This window comes from Acinonyx jubatus, chromosome A3 (assembly GCF_027475565.1).
Source record: "Acinonyx jubatus isolate Ajub_Pintada_27869175 chromosome A3, VMU_Ajub_asm_v1.0, whole genome shotgun sequence".
In the NCBI taxonomy this organism is placed as follows: domain Eukaryota; kingdom Metazoa; phylum Chordata; class Mammalia; order Carnivora; family Felidae; genus Acinonyx; species Acinonyx jubatus.
In genome coordinates, this window is record NC_069388.1 from 118,076,225 (window position 1) to 118,095,721 (window position 19,497).

General features: G+C 54.0%; 1 protein-coding gene across 1 annotated transcript in view; it reads left to right on the plus strand.

Annotated features, from left to right (window-relative positions):
- The window catches only part of DNMT3A (DNA methyltransferase 3 alpha), a 100,848-nt gene that overhangs the window by 34,386 nt on the left and 46,965 nt on the right, over positions 1-19,497 (plus strand). The window contains exon 3 of the mRNA XM_027033331.2: positions 4,592-4,696. Coding sequence (XP_026889132.1) covers positions 4,592-4,696 — 105 coding nt within the window. The remainder of the gene's footprint in view (positions 1-4,591; positions 4,697-19,497) is intronic.

The following is a 19,497-nucleotide window of genomic DNA, read 5'->3' on the forward strand; positions in this document are numbered from 1 at the left end:
GATAACCTCTCTGAGCTTCAGATTTCCCGCCTGTGTAATGGAAAAAAAAAAAAAAAAAATAATAATGCCAGCTCTGCTTTCTGTAAAGCAGAAGAATAAAATGAAATAATGTATGTGAAAATGCTCTGTTAATTACCACCTACTGTACGACTGCAAGAGATTATTATCGTCATAGCCCAGCTCATCAGAATGAGAAGTTGTATGTGGCTTAAAATAATCCATCCAGTGAGCTGGGTTAAAATCTAGGTCAAATCATAGCCTCAGAAGTTTAGAAAGGCTGATGGTAACTACCTAACCTAACAGGCCACCAAATGTGAAGGTGCTTTGAGAGCTGTAAAGAGTTACATAAATGTAAAGTGACATGACTCTGTGTAAGCCTAGAAAGTACACGTTAGTCATCCTGTTTCCTGATTTGAAATCATAAAGCTCAGGGCAGCACCGGAGCCTCATGCACAGTTATCTTCACGTAACTGTAGGTTTGTAGATTTGCATGTGTGCCTCTCTCGGTGTGTATGGAGTTACCTGCTGAGAGTACCTACTATGTGACAGTCACTCATCAAGTGCTTTTGAGTGCCTGCCTCATGCTAGGTGCATCGGTCTAGGCTTTGGGGATGCCAAGGTGGATAAGACATAATCCCTTCCCCCAAGGCCCTCACAGCCCATCCAGGACAATTGCTGGCCATTGCAGTGCTGGGTATTTGGTGCTATGGGGAGAAAGGACCTATGGACTCCGTCAGAGGAAGGGACCAAGAGGAAGGAAATCCAGGAAATTAGGTTGGAAAAGTAAGGATTTGCTGGTCAACCTGAGGGGGAGGTAGTCGGGGCAGAAGGAATGGTCTGTGCCGCGGCGCTGGGGAAGAAAGCAGCCCACTTTTGCAGCTGGTGCAGTCTGTTTACGGTGAGTGGGAGGAAGGCGGTGGGGAGGGGAGACCAAGGCGGCTGGCCAGATCCTGGGGGACTTCCTTCACACGGGTTAAGGAGCTTGGTTGGATCCTGCAGGCCCCTGGGAGCCCCCTCAGCAAGGGCTTAAGCTCTGCAGAGTGACATAATCAGCTTTGCATTTTGGAAAGATCAGAGAGGCGGTGTTCCTGAGTATCCCACTGCAGTGGTACCAGCCAGATGCTGGGCTTGGTCTGTAGCAGTGAGTGATGGCTGCAAATGCAGGGCACTGGGTTCTGCCTGGGGGTGGGGAGGGAGGGGGGAAGGGGAAGAGGGAGGGATGCACTTTTGTGAATAGTTCTGGTCAGGACGTGTAGAGCGGGAGTTAGTAGTTCTTCAGTGACTCTCACGTGTCAGCTCTTGATATATTACCTCATTCAATTGTCACGGCATCGCTGTAAGGTAGATATTATCAGCCTCGTTTCATAGGTGAGCAAAGAGAGACTCAGGTTAGATGGCTTGAAGTTACTAGTGACTCAAGAGCAGGACGGAAAGGCCAGCTCATCCCTGCCCTCTCCAAATCCCACCCAACTAGAATTTCTGTCCCCTTCCTGCCAACCCCCACTGTAGGGATTGACTAATTCAGTCCCCTTAGTCGAGTTGACAGATGAGGAAACCAACCTGGGCTCATGTCTGTTCCTGCTAAATTTGTTACTGTTTTCCAGCTGCTCCAAGTCACTGGGGATCAGATTCTTCCCTTTCAGAGTATTAGTGATGCTGCCTAATCAGGGCTGCTTACAGATTTGATAAGCATATTTTACATTCCTTTGCTCAACCCATCAGCAAAGATATTGAATGAAGCCAGCTCCGTGACAGATGTGAGAATGGACCTCTTGATACGCCTCCTTGAGGGGCACAGCCCTGAGCCATCTGTTCTCCTTCTCTGTGTGTCATCCCCCTGACTGTGTGTGTGGACTCAGGCAGGTCCCGAGCCGGAGGCCTTACCGCCCTTCTCCTTGCCCTGTGACATCACTACGTCACGGAAGAATGATGTGTTGGCCCCAAATAACATGCTTTTTACAAAGCCGTACTTAAGGGTCTGATGGGAAGGGCATGGGCCAGTTGTTACACGGACCTGAGTTCGAGTCCCGACCCGGGCTCTTGGGGAGATTGGGTTTCTTCATGCACAACCCAGGGGTGAGGCCTGAATGCCGGACCGAGCGTATTGCACTTTGCCCTGCACCTGGGCCAACGTACGGGCTCAGCATGTGGCAGCCTGCCCCGGTGATGTCCACACTCTCAACATGTCAGGACCTGGTCAGGTGGCATGGCTTTCAGGCATCCCACCCCTTCCTCCGGGGGTGTATTGCACTAAGCTGAATTCAATGGGGGGAAGATACGTGGAACATCTCCTATGCGTCAGGCATAGCCAGTGTCACTAAGGGGCCAACTTACAGCAGTCTTCGGGTAGCACAGCAGTTGCCTCTCAGGGGCCCCTGAAGGCTTCTGCCGGGCTGCACCGGCCTCACGGGTCCTGAAATGTCAAGTGTCGTTGTTTTTAGGTCATCGCAGTGTGGTGATTGTGGTTCCTTAGTGCCGTTCAGGGGCTCTGAATGACTTTCACTTCTCAGGTTAGTTCAGAGTAAAAGTTAGAAAACCAAATGAATCCCTCTGTAAGAAATGCAGTTTGTTAAAGAAATCATTCGTAGCCCAGAATTTCTGGGCGGTAGGAGTCTTTCCAGACCCCGTGGCCACCCAGCCTGACCCTGATCCACATCGGTGCCTCGTTCTTGCCTGTTGCCTTGTGCATTCCAGTCCCATGGGCCTGGCCGTGAGGAGTGGTCAGAGGCTTGGCTAGATCTGGCCCAGTGCTTTCCAGGCAAATGCAGGGGCTGAGTAGGCCTCCTGCTGCCAGGGATTATGTAAGCCCCTCCTGTGGGGGGCATGCAGAACACTCACTAAGCGCCCGGGCCTGTTCTAGGCTCTGGGCACTCAGCAGCGGACAAAACAGACAAGGGGACAAAACATTGGTTCGGTCCTCTGAAAAACTTGAGAAGCAGGCAGGATGGACACCTTCAGATTCCCCTTTTACGGATGAGCAAAGTGAGGCTCAGAGAAGATGGTACTATAGCTAATGGATAAGCCGGGCTCAGCCCCATTTTGGTTTGTTCTAAGTCCTGCGCCTTTGCATGACTTCACGTTGGCTGTGCTTTGTAAACGCCGGGTTACCTGGTCAGAATGATTAAGGTGTTGCCCGGTTAGCAGTGGTGGAGTCAGAACAAAAGCACTGCCTCCGCCTGAAATTCACTGCCATTCTGTAGATTCGACTGAAACCTTCACAGAGACTAAGCCGCATTGGTAATATTTCCTCTGGGATCCAAGTGATCATTTCTTATACGGGGTATCTGCGAGGTCTCACCAAGGACAGCTCAGAGCCAGAGGGCTGGCCTCCCATGGGGCACGTGCCCCGGCCCCCGCACTCAGGCCTCCCAGAGCCCTCGTGGAACCCTCCCCACCATCTGGCGGGCCACCTCTGTGGCCTTTCTGCTCTCACAGCTTCTCTGCCGTGTCTTCCTAAAAAGAGCCTGTCAAGGGTCTCTGGTCCTGGTGCAAACTCTCTCTTTCCACCCTGGACCCTCCCCTCCCGCCCACAGACAGGCAAACCACAAGCTATTTTGAAATCACAGAAAATGAAAGTTGAGTGGGATGTTGAGGGACATCTTGATTAAATCCACAGGGAACCTGTGCACCTTCCCTTTCTCTTCTGTGGCACCAGCGCGGCTCTGGGTTGGCACCCTCCCCAGGGTGGATTGGGAAGCCATCTTTGGCTCCTGACATCATGGAAGGTTTGAAGAGCTGCCTGAGATCCCTCTGCGGGGTCAGGGTCCCTTTCTCCTTCCCCATCATTGTTTCTGTTTGTGATTAGTCATGCTGGAGCCGGCTGAGTCAGAAGAAACCCGTGGGTGGTTTGTGGCCAGGCTGGAGCAGTGAGGCAGGAGGACTTTCTAGGTTTGTGTCTCTGTGCTCCATGAGACGACAGTGCAGGGCCCGGCTCTGTCAGGTGCTGGGGGAGGTGGCTCACAAGACCAAACTTCTGGTCCAGAGAGCTCCATGAACATAGGGCATCGAGATGAACCAAGACGGTGTCCCTGAGATGCTCCTGTGGGGTGACAGGCATGCATGGCGAATGCTTCAGGGCAGATACATCACAGTGACTGTGAAAGTCCTCCATTGTTTGCCACAGTCCCCATGCCAAGTGCTGCCCGGATTTCCAGTCGCCAAATTTACTATTTCGTGTCATGTGATTTTATGCTTTACAGGACAGGTGATTCATGAAATACATAGCTAATTTAACTTTTGTACTTGTGTAAGGTTGGTTTCATATAAATAAATTCCTATCCAGAAATACACTTTTTGTCAGAGCATGTGTTGTGACCCTGTGCTTGAGAAAAACGTGACCGCCAGGAAGGAGAGCGGCACAGCGCTTGGGGCAACAGCGTCTGCCCTCAAGTCTTCCCCAAGGTTTTGCTTAAATGGGACTCTGAGGGGCAGCCTGAGCTTGGCCAGGCAAGAAATGGATGAAGATCATCCCCACCGGGGAGGAACAGCCTGGCACGACCCCGGGAATGTGGCTGTCACGGGTGTGGGTGGGACAGGGGAGGAGGCCTCTTGGATCCAGCCCTGGCTTCACAGGCTGTGTCTGTACCCGCAGGAGGGAGAGGAGCCGGAGGAGGCTCGTGGCAAGGAGGAACGGCAGGAGCCCAGCACAACCGCACGGAAGGTGGGGCGGCCTGGGCGGAAGCGCAAGCACCCCCTGGTGAGTGTCATGGCATCCCCTCCCCCCCAGCGCGCGCACACACGCACGCGCACGCACGCACTGAACAGCAGTGACGTGTGTCCTGCGGGGACCAGGGGGCGTTAAGACTCGGCAATGCGGTGCACCCCTGCGGGTGCAGAGCTCACTGACATTCCCTGTCCTTTGAACCCTACCGCCACCCTCACGCTTTCCTGTTTTCTACACTGAACTGGAAACCCCTAGAGACCAGAGGATTTGCGCTGCGAGTCGTGGCAGAGCTGGGACTTTTCTGGAAGGGCAGTGGCAGTAAGGGAGCCTGAAAGGTTCCCTAGGCCAGGCCTGTGGCTTTGACAGCTGGACTTGCTGTTCCTTGGCCAGCCTGCACAGGCCCCTCCCTCCCCATCCACCCCCCACCCTGGGCTTCAGCCCCACCTGAGGACCCGGAGGAAGGGAACCCAGGTCTGGACGTCTGATCCAAGTGAGTAGGAGAGCTGCAGGCTGACGGGTCCCTTCAGAAGAAATAAGTAGAGGGGCTCCTGGGTGGCTCAGTTGGTTAAGTGTCCGACTTCGGCTCAGGTCATGATCTCGCAGTTTGTGGGTTCGAGCCCTGCATCGGGCTCTGTGCTGACAGCTCAGAGCCTGGAGCCTGTTTCAGATTCTGTGTCTCCCTCTCTCTCTGCCCCTCCCCTGCTCATGCTGTCTCTCTCTGTCTCTCAAAAATAAAATAAACATTAAAAAAAAAAAAAGGAAGAAGGAGAACCTGACGCTGTTTAAGTGTGGGCTACAGGGCCAGTCCCAAGCCCAGGCTTCTGGGGGCCATAACCTCTGAGTCTAGGGAGAGTCCCGGGGTTGCCCAGGATGCAGAATGCTCCAGAGGGCATGCCCGGGGGGCTCTAAGAGCTGGCCTGCCTATGCCTTAGACTCAGAGGCAGAGCAATAATTATTTGCCAGCACCGAAGACAGCTGGTTCCTTTCTTTCAGTTCCTTCCAGCTGAGAATGGGAGAGTCAGAGCAAGTAGGCAAGGGAGGGCTGGGAGCTCAGATTTGTAACTCAGCCCATCAAGGAAATGTTCTCAGCAGGGCAGGGTTTTCTCCCTTGGGGGAGAGAGTCGGGGTGAATGGTGGCCGTGGTGAAAAGGACAGCAGAGGGAGGGAGGCCTGCACCAGGGGGAGGGGAGGGGAGGTTCTTAGAGCCAGGAGGTTTGGGCACCTGTGGGTACCAAAGCGCACACTGCCAATTCTGTTTGGAGATTGGGGGGGGGGGGGGGCAGAAGTTAAGTCGTTTAATTGGTAAGTAATTTTAAGTATTTTAATATTAAAGCAAACATGGATATTTTATGGCCTGTGATGAAAAATTCACATGAAGTTGAAAGATAAAACAGGGGACTTCAAAGGAATTTCCAGCTTGCAGCAGATTCCAGGCTGTACTCCCAGATTCCCAGGGTGCCCCTCCACTCTCCTTCCCCATGGGCATCTGGGAGAAGGTGGAGGGCCCCAGTGCAGGCTGGAGGGAGGGGGCGGGGAGCCAGGCTGAGTCAGAGCCCACCAGTTATTCCTCACCTGCACATGTGGCCATGATCTATGGCCAAGAACTCGACCCCCCCCCCCCCCCCCCCGCCCCCATTCAGGCACACCTGGGACAAGAATTACCACCTATAGCAAATAAAGACCTGGCAGCCCTTTGCTCATCCTTGTGAGTCCCCGGGACCAGAGGGAGGGCATATCACTGAGAGGGGAGGTGAGGCCCCGGGAGAGAAAGTGCAAGGCAGTCAGGGGCAGGTTTGTGGAAATGTGTCCAGAGGTGGACAAATGCGAGGGAGGAGGGGCAGGGCCAAGTGGGTGAAGGTTCAGTGGGTCGTATGCCCTCCCCACCCCTGCCTGGAACAGGGACTAGTGTGGAAGGAAAGGCACCGTCTTTAGACTATAACAGACCCGGGTTTAAATCCTGGCTCCACCACTGACCACCCGTGTGACCTTGAAGAAGTCACCGCCTGAACCTCGGCTTCCCCCTTGGAAAAATAGAGATAAGGATGCACTCCTCCTAGATGCCTGTGGGAGTTAAATTCGTACAAGCACTGGAGAGCCAGGGCTTAGCAAAGGTCGGTCTTCCCTTGCCCGGCCAAACCTTTCCTCTTTAGGAGGCTACAGCAACCTCAGTTTGATAGAAGAAACAGATTTACTGCTTACCAGCTGTGTGACCTTGAGCAAGTTAGTGAACTTCTCTGAACTTCTGCTGCTCCATTGGGAAAACTTAACCGCCAGGAACACTTGTCCTGTCCACCTCCAGGAATGCTTTGCAAACAGCCAAGTGGATCCAAAAGGGCAGGGCAGGCAGTGTAATAAACCTGCTCCTGTGCGGGGGTCCGTGGGGCCGGGGTCTACCAGATCTTTCGGGGGGGGAGCCAAGCATTGGCCTCTCGGCAGCCCTGGTGAGAGGCGGTGCAATATTGTGCAGGTCACAGTCTGCATGTGGCCCAGCCCATGCCCTAGTGGACATCTGCAGCCCCCGGACTCTCAAGAGAGGCCCCAGGATGGGAGAGAGGCCATGGGGACGGCAATGCTGACAGGGGGACAGAGGGCTGAGGCAGCTGTTGTGAAAGGGACCCCTTGTACTCTGGGGCAACAGAGAAGAACTGACCCCAGAATAAGAGCTCACAGGCCTTCCCAGGCAGCAGGCCCCTGGCCCCCGGAGGGAGCCTGTGGGGGGGAAATCGGGGAAGTTTGTGCTGCCACTAGAGGTCGGCTCCCAGGACGGAGCAGGTGCTTGCCCTCCTCGCCTCCCAGCAGAGGAGCAGAGCCGGAGGGCTTCGTGGGGACCCGGTACAGCGGCAGCCCTGGGGACACACTGACCAGGGAGCTTTGAAGCAGCCGAGCCTGTGTCATCCAGCTAACCCTGGAAACAGGAGGGAGCCTGGCTCAGATCCCGACAGGTGGCACGGAGGGGGAAGTGCGGGGAAGCTGAGCGTGAGAGCCAGCTGCAGCCGGGGTCTTAATTTGTGCATGTCCCCTGCTGAACAGGGAGGGGTGAGGTACGGCCTCTACTGTCCCCGCTCTCGCCTGGCCCCAAGGCTAAGAAATCATTGTCTGCCTTCCCGTGTTGTCCACAAGGCCTGGATCTCTTCCATTCATTCCTGCTCTGGCATCAGCCTCCTGGCTGCACCCTCACCCAGACCAGACCCCAGCTGCCCCCAGTATACTTTGTAACCCCTCAGTGACAGATGCTTTACACCCACTGAGCACCTACCAGGGTGAGGAGGCCACACTGATAAAGAAGGACATACCTTTCAGGCTAGTGTGTTAGAGAGAGGGGGCCCCGTGCAGTTACACTAAATACTGTCCACGGTACTTTTGTGTTCAAGAATCTTCATTTCTTATGGGACAAGGTCTGGAATGCTCCACCTGGCCCCTCTCCTGAACCTGCTCTCGTGCTCAGCGTCCACTGCTTTTGTCATAGAAACCCTGTCTCCCAGCTGCTCCCTGAGCACACCGGCCACATTTCTCTCACTACCTTGGGGGCTTGGTCCACAGCCTGCCCTTCTCTCTCCCGGCCCCACTGTCATAGCCCATCAAAGCCTGTCCTGCAAGGGAAGCCCGCTTCAGCCATCATGACCCTCTCTTCTGAGCTGTTTGTAAAATTAATCCCAGTGAACACAAAGGAATAAAAGACAAGATATTAAGCCCACTGGGGCGCCTGGGTGGTTCAGCTGGTTAAGCATCCGACTTCGGCTCAGGTTATGATCTCACAGTTGGAAATTTTGAGCCCCACATCGGGCTCTGTGCTGTCAGTGCAGAGCCTGTTTCCGATCTTCTGTCCCCCCACCCCTGTCCCTCCCCTGCTCTCTCTCTCCCTCTCAAAAAAAAAAAAACATTTTAAAAAATATTAAAAAAGAGGCGCCTGGGTGGCTCAGTCGGTTAAGCGTCCGACTTCGGCTCAGGTCACGATTTCGCAGTCCGTGGGTTCAAGCCCCGTGTCGGGCTCTGTGCTGACTGCTCAGAGCCTGGAGCCTGTTTCAGATTCTGTGTCTCCCTCTCTCTCTGACCCTCCCCCATTCATGCTCTGTCTCTCTCTGTCTCAAAAATGAATAAACATTAAAAAAAAAGATATTAAAAAAAAAGATAATAAGCCCACTGATCATGTGCTTGGATGGCACTGGTCTTCAAACTATTACACGTCTTTAGGGAACTTGAGAATAAGTATTTTGAATTTTTGCCGATTCGATACTGTCAGCACAACCACATGCATGAGTTTGTATTTTACAAAAGTATTATTTCTTGCTGGATTGAGAACTGAGAAAACAAAACCAAAAACCTGGCCTTTCCACCCCGCGTAGTTGGAAGAGCACACAGAGAGAGCTCGCGCCTTCCACTAGACTTAACGTTGACTGCCACCCCACATCGCACTGAGCTGAGCCACACTGCACTGTCTACCCACCTCACTGAGGACACAGACCAGGAGCAAAGGCATAGTTAGGGTCGTGTAGCACTTTATTGCCTACAAGGAAAGGCCTTGTGCAAGGGTGACTGACTTACCTGTGTGGGATAGGTGGGGCCTCTGTCATTACGATGCCCACGTTCAGATGAGACTGAGGTTCAGAGAGGATGTTTGGGACTTGGACTCCACACCTCCTGCCTGCAAAGCCCACAGCACTCAATTCTCCTTACCACGCCAGCCACATGCTCTGGAAGCCTGGGTGTTCCCAAAGCCGCCTGAAGTTAAAATGTGAATGCAGGGCTGTTTGAAAGAAGTGGAGACCTGGTCTAAAAAGCATACAGAGAAATGCAAGTCAGATATAATAGGAGGAGGGCGACCAACCCAAGTACCAGGGAGCCTGGGGGTAAATGGGCAAGGCTGCAGCGGCCTTCAGAGCGAGAGGGGGGCCCATTAAAACCGGGCAGTGAGGCTGGTCTGCAGCGCTGGCCTCAGAGCCAGGATGCTTGAGCCGGGCAGGCAACAGGAAACAGGAAGCCCGTGCGGGGCTGGGCGTGGCTTAGGAAGGGAGCTGGCACCTGGGCTCAGGGCCTGCGGGCTGGCCAGTGCCCGTGATGGGGAGGAGGGAGAGCAGTGTGCAGGGCTGATTTCTGCCGGCTGGAGAGTGTGAGCCTGTGCGTGGGTGCGAGCCTCAGGGTGGGAGGAAGAGGCATCTTCCTGTTCACCAACTCCTGAGGACATAACAAGTGGAGGTGTCTGAAGCCGGGTCCTGCCCAGTCACAAGCCCCAGCAGCCCTGCAGGCACCTTTGTCGTTCATGCTGGTTACAACTGGGGGACTAGGAGGGACAGTTTCTGCCCTTGCCCACCAGACCCCGGGGAGTGACCAGCCCTTTAGGGCTTCATACCTTGTGTACTAGCTATATGTATTTATTCATTGAAGATTTATACTCACCGACTTCCTCCAGGGTTATTTTTTGCTCAGTGGGAGCATTCTGAGGTCACCTCTTGCTAAGAATAACCCAGAAAGGGAGGGGGAGGGGGAGGAGGAGGGGGTTGGGAGCAGGGGCCCAGCTCAGCCAGGCCAGCCCAAAGCCAACATTACTCACTCCACGTTGGAGGCTGAGCCTCTGACACAACGCCCAAATGAGTTCAAGAGGGCAAAGCTTCCCCTCTTCGCAGCAGAAGACTTGGGGTATGAACTGGGAAGTTAGGGAGCCATTTCACTGCAGCTCAAGCCAGCTGGGGACGGTTTATCTCAGCTGTTGGGCGTTTGCAGTATTGGCTCACTTTCCAACCTAATACGAACTTTTGATTCGTCTCCAAGTTCCGACAGAGCTCAAATCCCCTCTTTGTGTCCAGGTCAGAATGGTTCCTTCACCGATCTTTGGAACCTTGATTCAGTGACTTGGTGCCCCCTGGGTTTTATGCACAAAACTTCCAGAAAGTATCTCCCAGTCCTGGCTGCCAGCCCCTTGGAGGGCTTCGCTGCCTGTGAGGGTGCCTCGATGCAGTGCTAGCACCCGTCTGTCCGTGGTTTTCAAAGTGTGGGGAGAACATTTCTGTCGCTCATCTTAGGAGGTTAGAGACCTCTCGTAACTATGCCCTGCAGATTCATCTGCTCATTCCTGCACCTGATAGGTCAAATCGGCACTTGCCAGTGGCATCCAGGACCGAGAGCCTGGCTGGTAGTCTGGTCTTCAAGTGCCAAAGACATGCTGGGGGGGAAGGGACTGGACTTGGGCCTGGGAAGGGAGGTAATGTTTAGAAGTCCAGGGAAAAGTGGGAGACTTTCCTACCTAGGACCTTCCTGAACAAAGGTGTGGAGGGAGGAAGGCACACTGAAGGAGGCACTGAGAGCTGACTGGTGGCTGAGTGGCTGAGGGTTTCATTTGTGAGCACATTAGATAGCGGTTGGAGAGGTAGTTGGCAGGCGGCCCGAGGGGTTTACACTTTATCCTCTCAAAAGTGTGTTTATCTAGGAGATTTTTGAGGGGGTGGGGGGGCGTGAAGCAATGGGGGTCATGTTTTGGGCAGCCGGCTCTGGCATCCATGAGCATGGGGGGGTTGAGCACGAGAGACTGCAGGGGGATAGGAGGGTGAGGTGGGGCGGTGCCAGAAAACACCCCCAGAGCCTGCCAGGGGAGGCAGCGCGGGACAGAATTGGCGGGGCCCACACTGCTGACCGCTGCAGACCGGGGAGAAGGAGGGGAGAGAGGAGATGCTGCAGGCCCCATGGATGGCATCAGTGTCGTTGTCAGAGATGGAGACGTCTGGAAGAGAGCAGATTTGGCAGGGGCCCTCGCAGAGTCACTCTAGATAGCTGGTCTCAGCGAGCATCTGAGTGAAATCCCAGAATCTCTGTTTTGTTTTTCCAAAATTCCCTGTTTCTTTTCATCCCGCGTTGGTCCCTTCCCCAGAGTCACACATTCCAGGGCCACCTCCAGAGAAAGCCCTGCTTCCCTCCAGGGGTGGCCTCCAGGGGGCTTCCTAGGACCCCGTGGGCCTCTCTGGAACCCGCCCTGCACCTGCACCACTCCTGTGCTCCTGTGGGTGCTCGCCAGCACATGCACCCGGACAGAGTTGTTGACGCTGGTTTTCTTTCATCATCATCACCTAGAGAATTGTGTGCGTTTTGGTCCCGCCACCTCGAGGAAGATATAACCGAACTGGAAAAGTTCCAGAGCAGGGCAGCTAGCTCGATCAAGGGGAAGGCAGGGCTGCCAAGTGAGGACAGACGAGACTGTGGCTCCCCAGTCCGGAGAGACAAAGGCTAGAGGGGATGCGATTGAAGTTGTGAAATCATGTTGAGGGGTGGGGTGCGGGGGGGTTGTGGTGCACCCCAGTGGGGCGGGGTGGGGAGGTACCCCTTTGAAACTTTAGAAAGGTACAGGAAGCACAGAGAAAGAAAGCCCCATTTTCCATGGTGGATTTCCTTCTTACCAAACCCCAGGCCTGGATGGTAGGGGTTGAAAATAGAAATAACTTCAGAAGAGATTTACCTAAATATGTGGATCTTCTATACCTGATGGCTTTTTAACGGGAGCCTCCAGCTCATCCTGAAATCCTTTGAGGTTGACTTCAAAGAGCACAGCCAGGCCCTCTTCCAGGTGGACAGGTGTCCCTGCTGGAGGCAGAACCCCGAGTGGCTTGGCCACCACCAGGCGTGTTCGTTCTTGCACGCACTTGCCATGGCCAGCAGGGGCACAAACTGTGTGACCTCTGAGGCTCTGCTGAGCCCTGAATTTGTCTCCTAGAATCAGTGTCTGTCCGTTTGTGTCTCTTTCACACACACACACACACACACACACACACACACACACACGGTAGAGAGATCTGCTTAGAGTCTGCCTCCATTCACCTCAGGAAGGCAGAGCAGGAAGGCTTTGGGGACCTCTTTTGGGAGTTGGCAATGCGAGGACCTCTCTGGCTCTCCCTGCCTCAAGGCCACGTCCGTCCGGCCAATCAGATCGAGGGCCGCCAGGAGAAGGGGCTGCAGGAAGGCCTGGGGCAGAGGGGAAGGGGGGAGTGTGGGGCCCAGCGCCAGTGCTGTGGGACAGGCCGCCCTGCAAGCTGAAGTCAACCTGTAGCTGGAGTCAGCCTGGGAGAATCCAGGGCTTGGTGGGGGGCTGATGGGCCCGCGGGTACAAGGAGAGGGGGACTGTTTGTGTGTTTTTGTGGACACCGCTCTGCCGCCTCCCCCGCGCATCTCCCGGGCTGTGCCTCCGGAAGGTGGCGCACCCCTTGTGTGTCTGTGCGTGTGACTGTGTGTCTTCAATCAAGAGGCCAAGGCTGGCGGGATGCCAGGGTTCCCGGCTGGCACAGAGCTGAGTGCTGCCAAGGGCCTTAAAGGCACAACGGCGGTAACACGGGATGGGAGGGGCCGCCCCACATCTGCCAGCCTCTGGGCTTCCCGCCCCAGCGCTGCGCTGGGGTGCAGGAGAGAAGGCCCCTTTTAGCTGCAGCCCTGGCCTCCAGGGCTGCAAGGGAGGGCCAGTTAGGGGCCCAGAGCCAGCCCGGGAACCTGACTCAGGCCTCCAGGGGCTTCCTGTAAGAGAGGCCGGGCCCTGGGCCGGCCCCCTCCACACCTGGGCCCAGGTGAGCCTGCACGCGGGGCTGCCCTAGACAGCTGGTCCCTGTGCCCTGGCACCCTCAGTGAATGGGCTCCTGTGCCCTCAGATGTCTGGGCCTCACCTCCTTTGTATTGTTTTCCTCATCTCTTATTTGCCAGGTTTTAATTTTTTGTGGGTAAATATTATTATTATAATAAAGGGCCTCTCGAAAGTCATTTCCTTATTTGGAACCTCAGCACACTGCCCCACCTTGGGAGATGAGGCCTCATCTGTGGCGGGGGGGGGGGGGGGGGTGTTCTGGGGTCTGGTCCAGACTTCCAGCAGAGGAGGAGGCGGACAGGGGCGGGGGCCTGGACAGGTTCACTGCCGAAGGTTGCTTCTTGCTTTGCCTCCGGCTTTTCCCTGCTGTGGCTGCTGCCAAGGAAACAGCCGGCAGCCTTTCCCTGGCCCTGCTTAGGCACATCAAAGCCTCCTTTTCCTCCTTGGAACCCTTGGGATTTGAGGTTGGGTTTTTCCAGAGACTCAACCCAAAGAGGGAGCTGGCTTTCAAATGCCTCTCTCGTACCTGGGTCATTCTGGAAGCTTTACCACTTAGAAGGTGTGTGACCAGAGGCCTTGGTGCCTTTTTCCTCGGAAAAGTGAGGGTAACGCTACCCACCAGGACGATTGTGATAATTACATTTATTAATTGCATGTGCATATTTATGCCGCATGCTCAGTGCTAGGGAGCTGTAGGTGGAGTCGTTGGAAGGGAGGGGAATGAAAAGATACGTAAGGCAAAACTCTTGAGTCTACGAGGGAGACACATGGTGAATAATGAAGTGTAGCAGAGGCGTGCTGTAACGAGCTAGGGTGTGGAAGGCTTGGTAAACAAATGTGCCTGCAGTGGGCTGGGGGTTCGGTGACCTCTGGACTGGATTTTACCCCCCCCCCCCAACACCTTTACTGCCAGGCTGGGGTTGGGGGGGCTGGAGGGGCTGACTGTGACCTGGGGACAGGGCCTAGCACAAATACCTGCCTGGCTGGGAGTGTGTGTGTGTGTGTGTGTGTGTGTGTGTAAGAGACAGGCAGACTTTAAAATGTTCCTTAGAAGACACAAAGTAGAATAGTGGTTACCAGGGACTGGGGGCACGGGGAGTGGGGAGTTAGTATGTAGTGGGTGCAGTTTCCGTTTGGGATGATGACAAAGTTCTGAAGACGGATGGTGGTGATGGTTGTTCAGTATGAATGCGCTTTAACGCCACTAAATTGTACAGTTGAAAATGGTTAAAATGGTAAAATTTTATGTTAGGTATATTTTCCCACAATACACTTTTTTTAAGATGTTTTAAAAAAGGGTGCTTAGAAAAAGGCAGTCTGCTCAGTGCCCCCCATTCAGCCCAGGGGTTTTCAACAGCAGCACTGTTGATATTTGGGGCCGAATAGTTCTTTGTTGTGGTCGCTGCCCTGTTCTTCTATGGTGTTCAGCAGCATCCTTGACCCCTACCCACTAGAAGCCAGCAGTAGCCCCAGCCCAGTGTGACAATCAAAAGTGTCTCAGACACATTACCAAATGTCCTCTGGAGGGCAAAACTGCCCCCGGTTGTGAACCGCTGCATTTGCCAGCTTGAAATAAGCTGCTCACAGGAGAGCCCGAGGTGGGGGTGGTAGGCAGGGGGGTAGCGGTAGTGGAGGAACCATTGTCCCAGAGTGGAGGGGTCTTGCCTGGAAGGAAGGCAAAGGTCAGCAAATTCTGAGGGACCCCAGGAGGCGGTGGGCAGGGTTTGAAGACCCATAATGGGGCATACAGGCAAGAGTAGGTACATCGTGGGCAGTAGGATCAGGCTTTACCCATATCTGTTGCCCCCTGCCCCCAGGGGGGAGATGTGACGGGGCGCTAGCTGCCGCCATTCCCATTCTGCCAACTCTGCCGCCCCTCCCCCCAGCCCCACAGGTGAGAAGCAGAGGAAGCTGAAATTGTCACCTTCAGCTGCTGCTGGTGGCTTCTGAAAGGACCGGGGGCTTCTGCTGCTACCCCTCCCCCTCCCCTCCATGGGAAAAAATAAGTGTCTCAGGGTGTGCCGCTGTGTCTCCTTTCAAGGCAACTGTGAACTAAAAGCAAACAAAAACCGAATTTTAAAGTTAGCATCTGACCTGCAACTAAGTTGAAACTGCCTCTAAGCAGATGAGCAGGGTGTTCTGAGTTGTAACCTAAGCTTGGCATGTAAGAATCGGTTATGAATACTGAGTGCCCAGCAGGTGCCCTGCTCCTGCTGAGTCGAGCTGGATAGAGCAAACTCCTTGCTTTCAGGAGTGGACAAGCCCAAGGGTGACAGGGGACAGGAGAGGAAGGAGCTGGGAGGAAGGTATGGAGGTGGGGGCAGAAGGGTGCAGTTCTGGCTCTCCCGGTGGCTTCCAGGTGTGGATCAGGCTGTGCTCCTCACCCGAGATGCCCCTTTCAGGGTGTACGCAGCCCCTCCAAGAGATTTGGACAGTCACTTCAGCTCATTTGCCTGTGGACCTCCTTCCTTCCTCTCAGAGGTTTCTTATAGGTGGATTCAACCTGCTCAGTTGCCTGGGCCCCAGAGAGGAAGCCAGTGAGGACGTACTGCTGGCTTGGGGAGGGGAGGGTTCTTTTTTTTTTTTTCAAGATTTTATTTTTAAGTACTCTCTATATCCAGCATGGGACTTGAACCTGTAACCTGGAGATCAAGAGTCACATGCTCTACCAATAGAGCCAGCCAGGCATCCCAGCGTTGGGGGGGTTGGTGGGGGGGGTCTGGAGTGGCTCAGGGGCTGGCCTGGGCTGGAGTCAGCAGCTCCCCCGATTCCAGAGCTTTGGCTAATGCAGACTCATCTAGAACCAGAGAGAATGGGCAGTGGAGGGTGGCGCGGTTGGGAAGAGAGGAGGTGAGGACTGTGTGGGATCCAGGGGGGATTTCAGCCCACCGAACTAACCCCGGGGCTGGAGCTGTGCAGAGTGCTTCCCTTCGCCTGATTCGCCCACCTCTGGAGAGGGTGTGGGGTCTGCTGCAGACTGGGGTCCTCCTGGAGTGGGCCTGGAAGGGGTGTGTGAGCAGCGTGGGTGTTAGAACACGTCCTCCTGGCTCTCTCTGCTGGAGCTGGCGATCAACAGGAAGTGAGTCCCAGGGTGAGAGCAGGCCATGTGGTTCCCAGGCAGGAAGTTAGTGACAGCAGGGTTGTCTCGAGCAGCTTTGGGGGGCTGGGAGCCTGCCCCAACTTGAGGTGTCTGTGGGCAGCAAGTGGCCAGAGGGGAAAAGGACGCGGCCACGGTAAGAGCTTGGCTCTGACCTGAATTTCCCAGCCTGAGTTGGCCAGCGGGACCCCCACCCCGTCTTCCTGGGAGTGCCATGTTTAGGGCTCTGTGGTGCCCGACACAGCTGGGCGTTGGGGGCGCCCTGAGGGTCCGGGTATGCCCTACTCTACCTGGGCTGTCTAGAGGTGGGAGGATTTGTACCAGGGAGGGGTGTGCTAGGCCAGGGAACCCTGTTGGCTTGAGCAGGGAGGTGGGAAGGGCCGTCTGAGTCCTGGACAGAGTGTGTAGGTCCCAACACTCAGAGATGGAGGCTAAGGAGAAAGACAGGGCCTCCTTGCTCACTTGCGTTCCTGTGTTTGGCCTCCTGGCTGTGGCTTGGGAGGCCCTCTGTGCCCAAGGCTAGGTTAACAGGAGGACTTCTTGTTCCTGCCAGAGGCCTCCTCTTTTTCTTGCTACAGCCCCCACCCCACCCCCAGCCTCTGAGGACTGCATACACTTGCAGCTTTCCATGGGAGCTTCCCTTCCTGGAAGCAGGCCTGCCCCCAAGCTACCCGGTCCCTTTACCTCAGGCTGCTCTGTAGGCCTGGCCTGGAGCCTTGTCCAGGGAAGACTCTAGTTTTTATTTTGATGGATTGATTTTTTTTGTCCCCAAGACCCTTGTCCCTATTTGCCACCCTGGAGGTTCCTCAACAGATGGCAGCAGCGGGCTCAGAGTTGAGGATACAGACCCTTAGAGCAGAAGCGGCCTTGGAGATTGCTGGGGAGGGAGACCAGCGCGCTCTCTCGGGGCCGTCAGGGTACACTTGAGTGGTACAACTCTCTGGAGGGGATTTGGCCTGTTTACTCACACTTAGGCGGGCCCTCTACCAGCCAGCCCACTTGTGGGACTCCAAGCTACAGAAATACACAGGTGCACACAACTGTGAAGTGCTCGGGGTTCACTGTAGGTAAAGTAAATCCCCCCAAAGGCTCACTATTAGGGAACTGCTTGAATAAATTATGGAGCCTCCATTCAATAGAATGTTGAGCAGCTGTGAAATAGGAGACAGATCCATATGTACGGGTATGGAGAGATGCCCACTCTGCTTGTTATGTGAAAAAGCAAGTTATAGAACACAGAGTAGTATGATACCCTATTAGAAAAAAAAAAAAATCTGGATCTGGATGTGTGTGCGAATACATATGTATAAACATGTAACTCACACATGATTGTAGATGCATAGAAAAAAAAAAGTCTAGAAAATATACTCACCAAACTGTTGATCAGGGTTTACCTGTGATTTTGGAAGTAGGGAATTGAAAAATGAGATTTAGGGGCGCCTGGGTGGCTGTCGGTTAAGCGTCTGACTTTGGCTCAGATCATGATCTCGAGGTTCATGGGTTCGGGGTCTGTGTCAGGCTCTGTGCTGACAGCCCGCTTCAGATTCTGTGTCTCCCTCTCTCTCTGCCCCTCCCCCTCTCACACGCTGTCTCTCACTCTCAAAAATAAATAAACATTAAAAAAATTGTAAAAAAAAAAAAAAAGGAAAAGAGAAAGGAGCTTTAGCCTTTTAAGAAGACTCATTTTGGTGTGGCTTGAATTTTTATAATATATGTGTCTGACTTTTAGAAACAGAAAGGAAAAAAAAAAGACTTAAAAAGATGGGAAAAACCTCAGGGGACTAGCCTACGCATCTCACCTTCTAGGTGGGGCACCCGAGGCCCCCTCCTGAGCATCGCCTAACTGGCAGGCCAGCGGCCCGGTCTCCCTTCTCATAGGCATTCCGCGGATGCGGCTGGCGGGTGCCGAGGGTGGCCTTGTGCCCGTGGGCATGGCAGAGCACTGATCACAGGGGAAGCTAGCTTTTTCTGCCCCAAGAGGACACCTCCCTTCCTTCTGAGATGTCCGGGTCTACTTGCCCCTCAGGGGCCAAGCACAAAGTGCTCCTCAGGCTCTCCTCCCCTCACTCTGTCCTTACAAAGTGTGTGGCCTTAAGCAAGTCACAGAATTCTCTGAGAGCCTCCTCAGGGAGGTTGAGTGGCTCTAAAGGGGTAATGGTGACAAGAGTCTTGCCCACCATGCAGTGACACTTACAAAGGACAGTCACGATTACCCTTGATGGGATTCTTACTACCTGGAACTGTAGCAGGCTCGGGTCTTAGACTCTTGGGATGGAGTGATACATTTCCTTTCAGAGGGGAATATGAGAACACGCACAGGGAGGGCTTACCGCAGAGGCTGCAAACAGCTTCTGTTGGGGTCGGGGGGCGGTTTCTCCGGGGGCCTGGGTGCTGGGAGAACACGTGGGGTCCAGAGCTGAGGGAAAGAACTGTGCCGGGCTTTGGGGCCCAGCAGAATGTATATTTGAGAGGCTCCCCCTTTGACTCTTCTGCTCCAGGGGGCAACTGGTCACTATTTGGGTCTGGGCCTTAGGAGGCCGGAACAAAAGCCAGAGACATCGGACGGAAGTCAGATCAGCCCACAGCGCTGACGGCAAGGAGCCTACTTGGGATTCTCTCTCTCCCTTTCTCTCTGCCCCTCCCTCCTCCCTCCCTTTCTCTCAAAATAAACAAATAAACATTAACAACAACAACAAAAAAGTCAGATCAGCCCAAGGTTAACAGAATTGATTTGGTGACACTAGAATCTTCTGAGGAGGGGTCCTAATTTGCAGTAGGGATAGTGCAAGGGATGTTTGTTGTTGTTTGTGTTTTTGTTTTTTAAAAAATCCTTGATGTTTTCTTTTTCTTTTCTTTTATGTATTTATTTATTTATTTTGTTTTATTTTTTATTTTTTTAAATTTACATCCAAATTAGTTGGCATATAGTGCAACAATGATTTCAGGAGTAGATTCCTTAGTGCCCCTTACCTATTTAGCCCATCCCCCCCCCACACAACCCCTCCCATAACCCTCCGTTTGTTCTCCGTATTTATGAGTCTCTTCTGTTTTGTCCCCCTCCCTGGTTTTATATTATTTTTGTTTCCCTTCCCTTATGTTCATCTGTTTTGTCTCTTAAAGTCCTCATATGAGTGAAGTCCTATGGTTTTTGTCTTTCTCTAATTTCACTTAGTGTAATACCCTCCA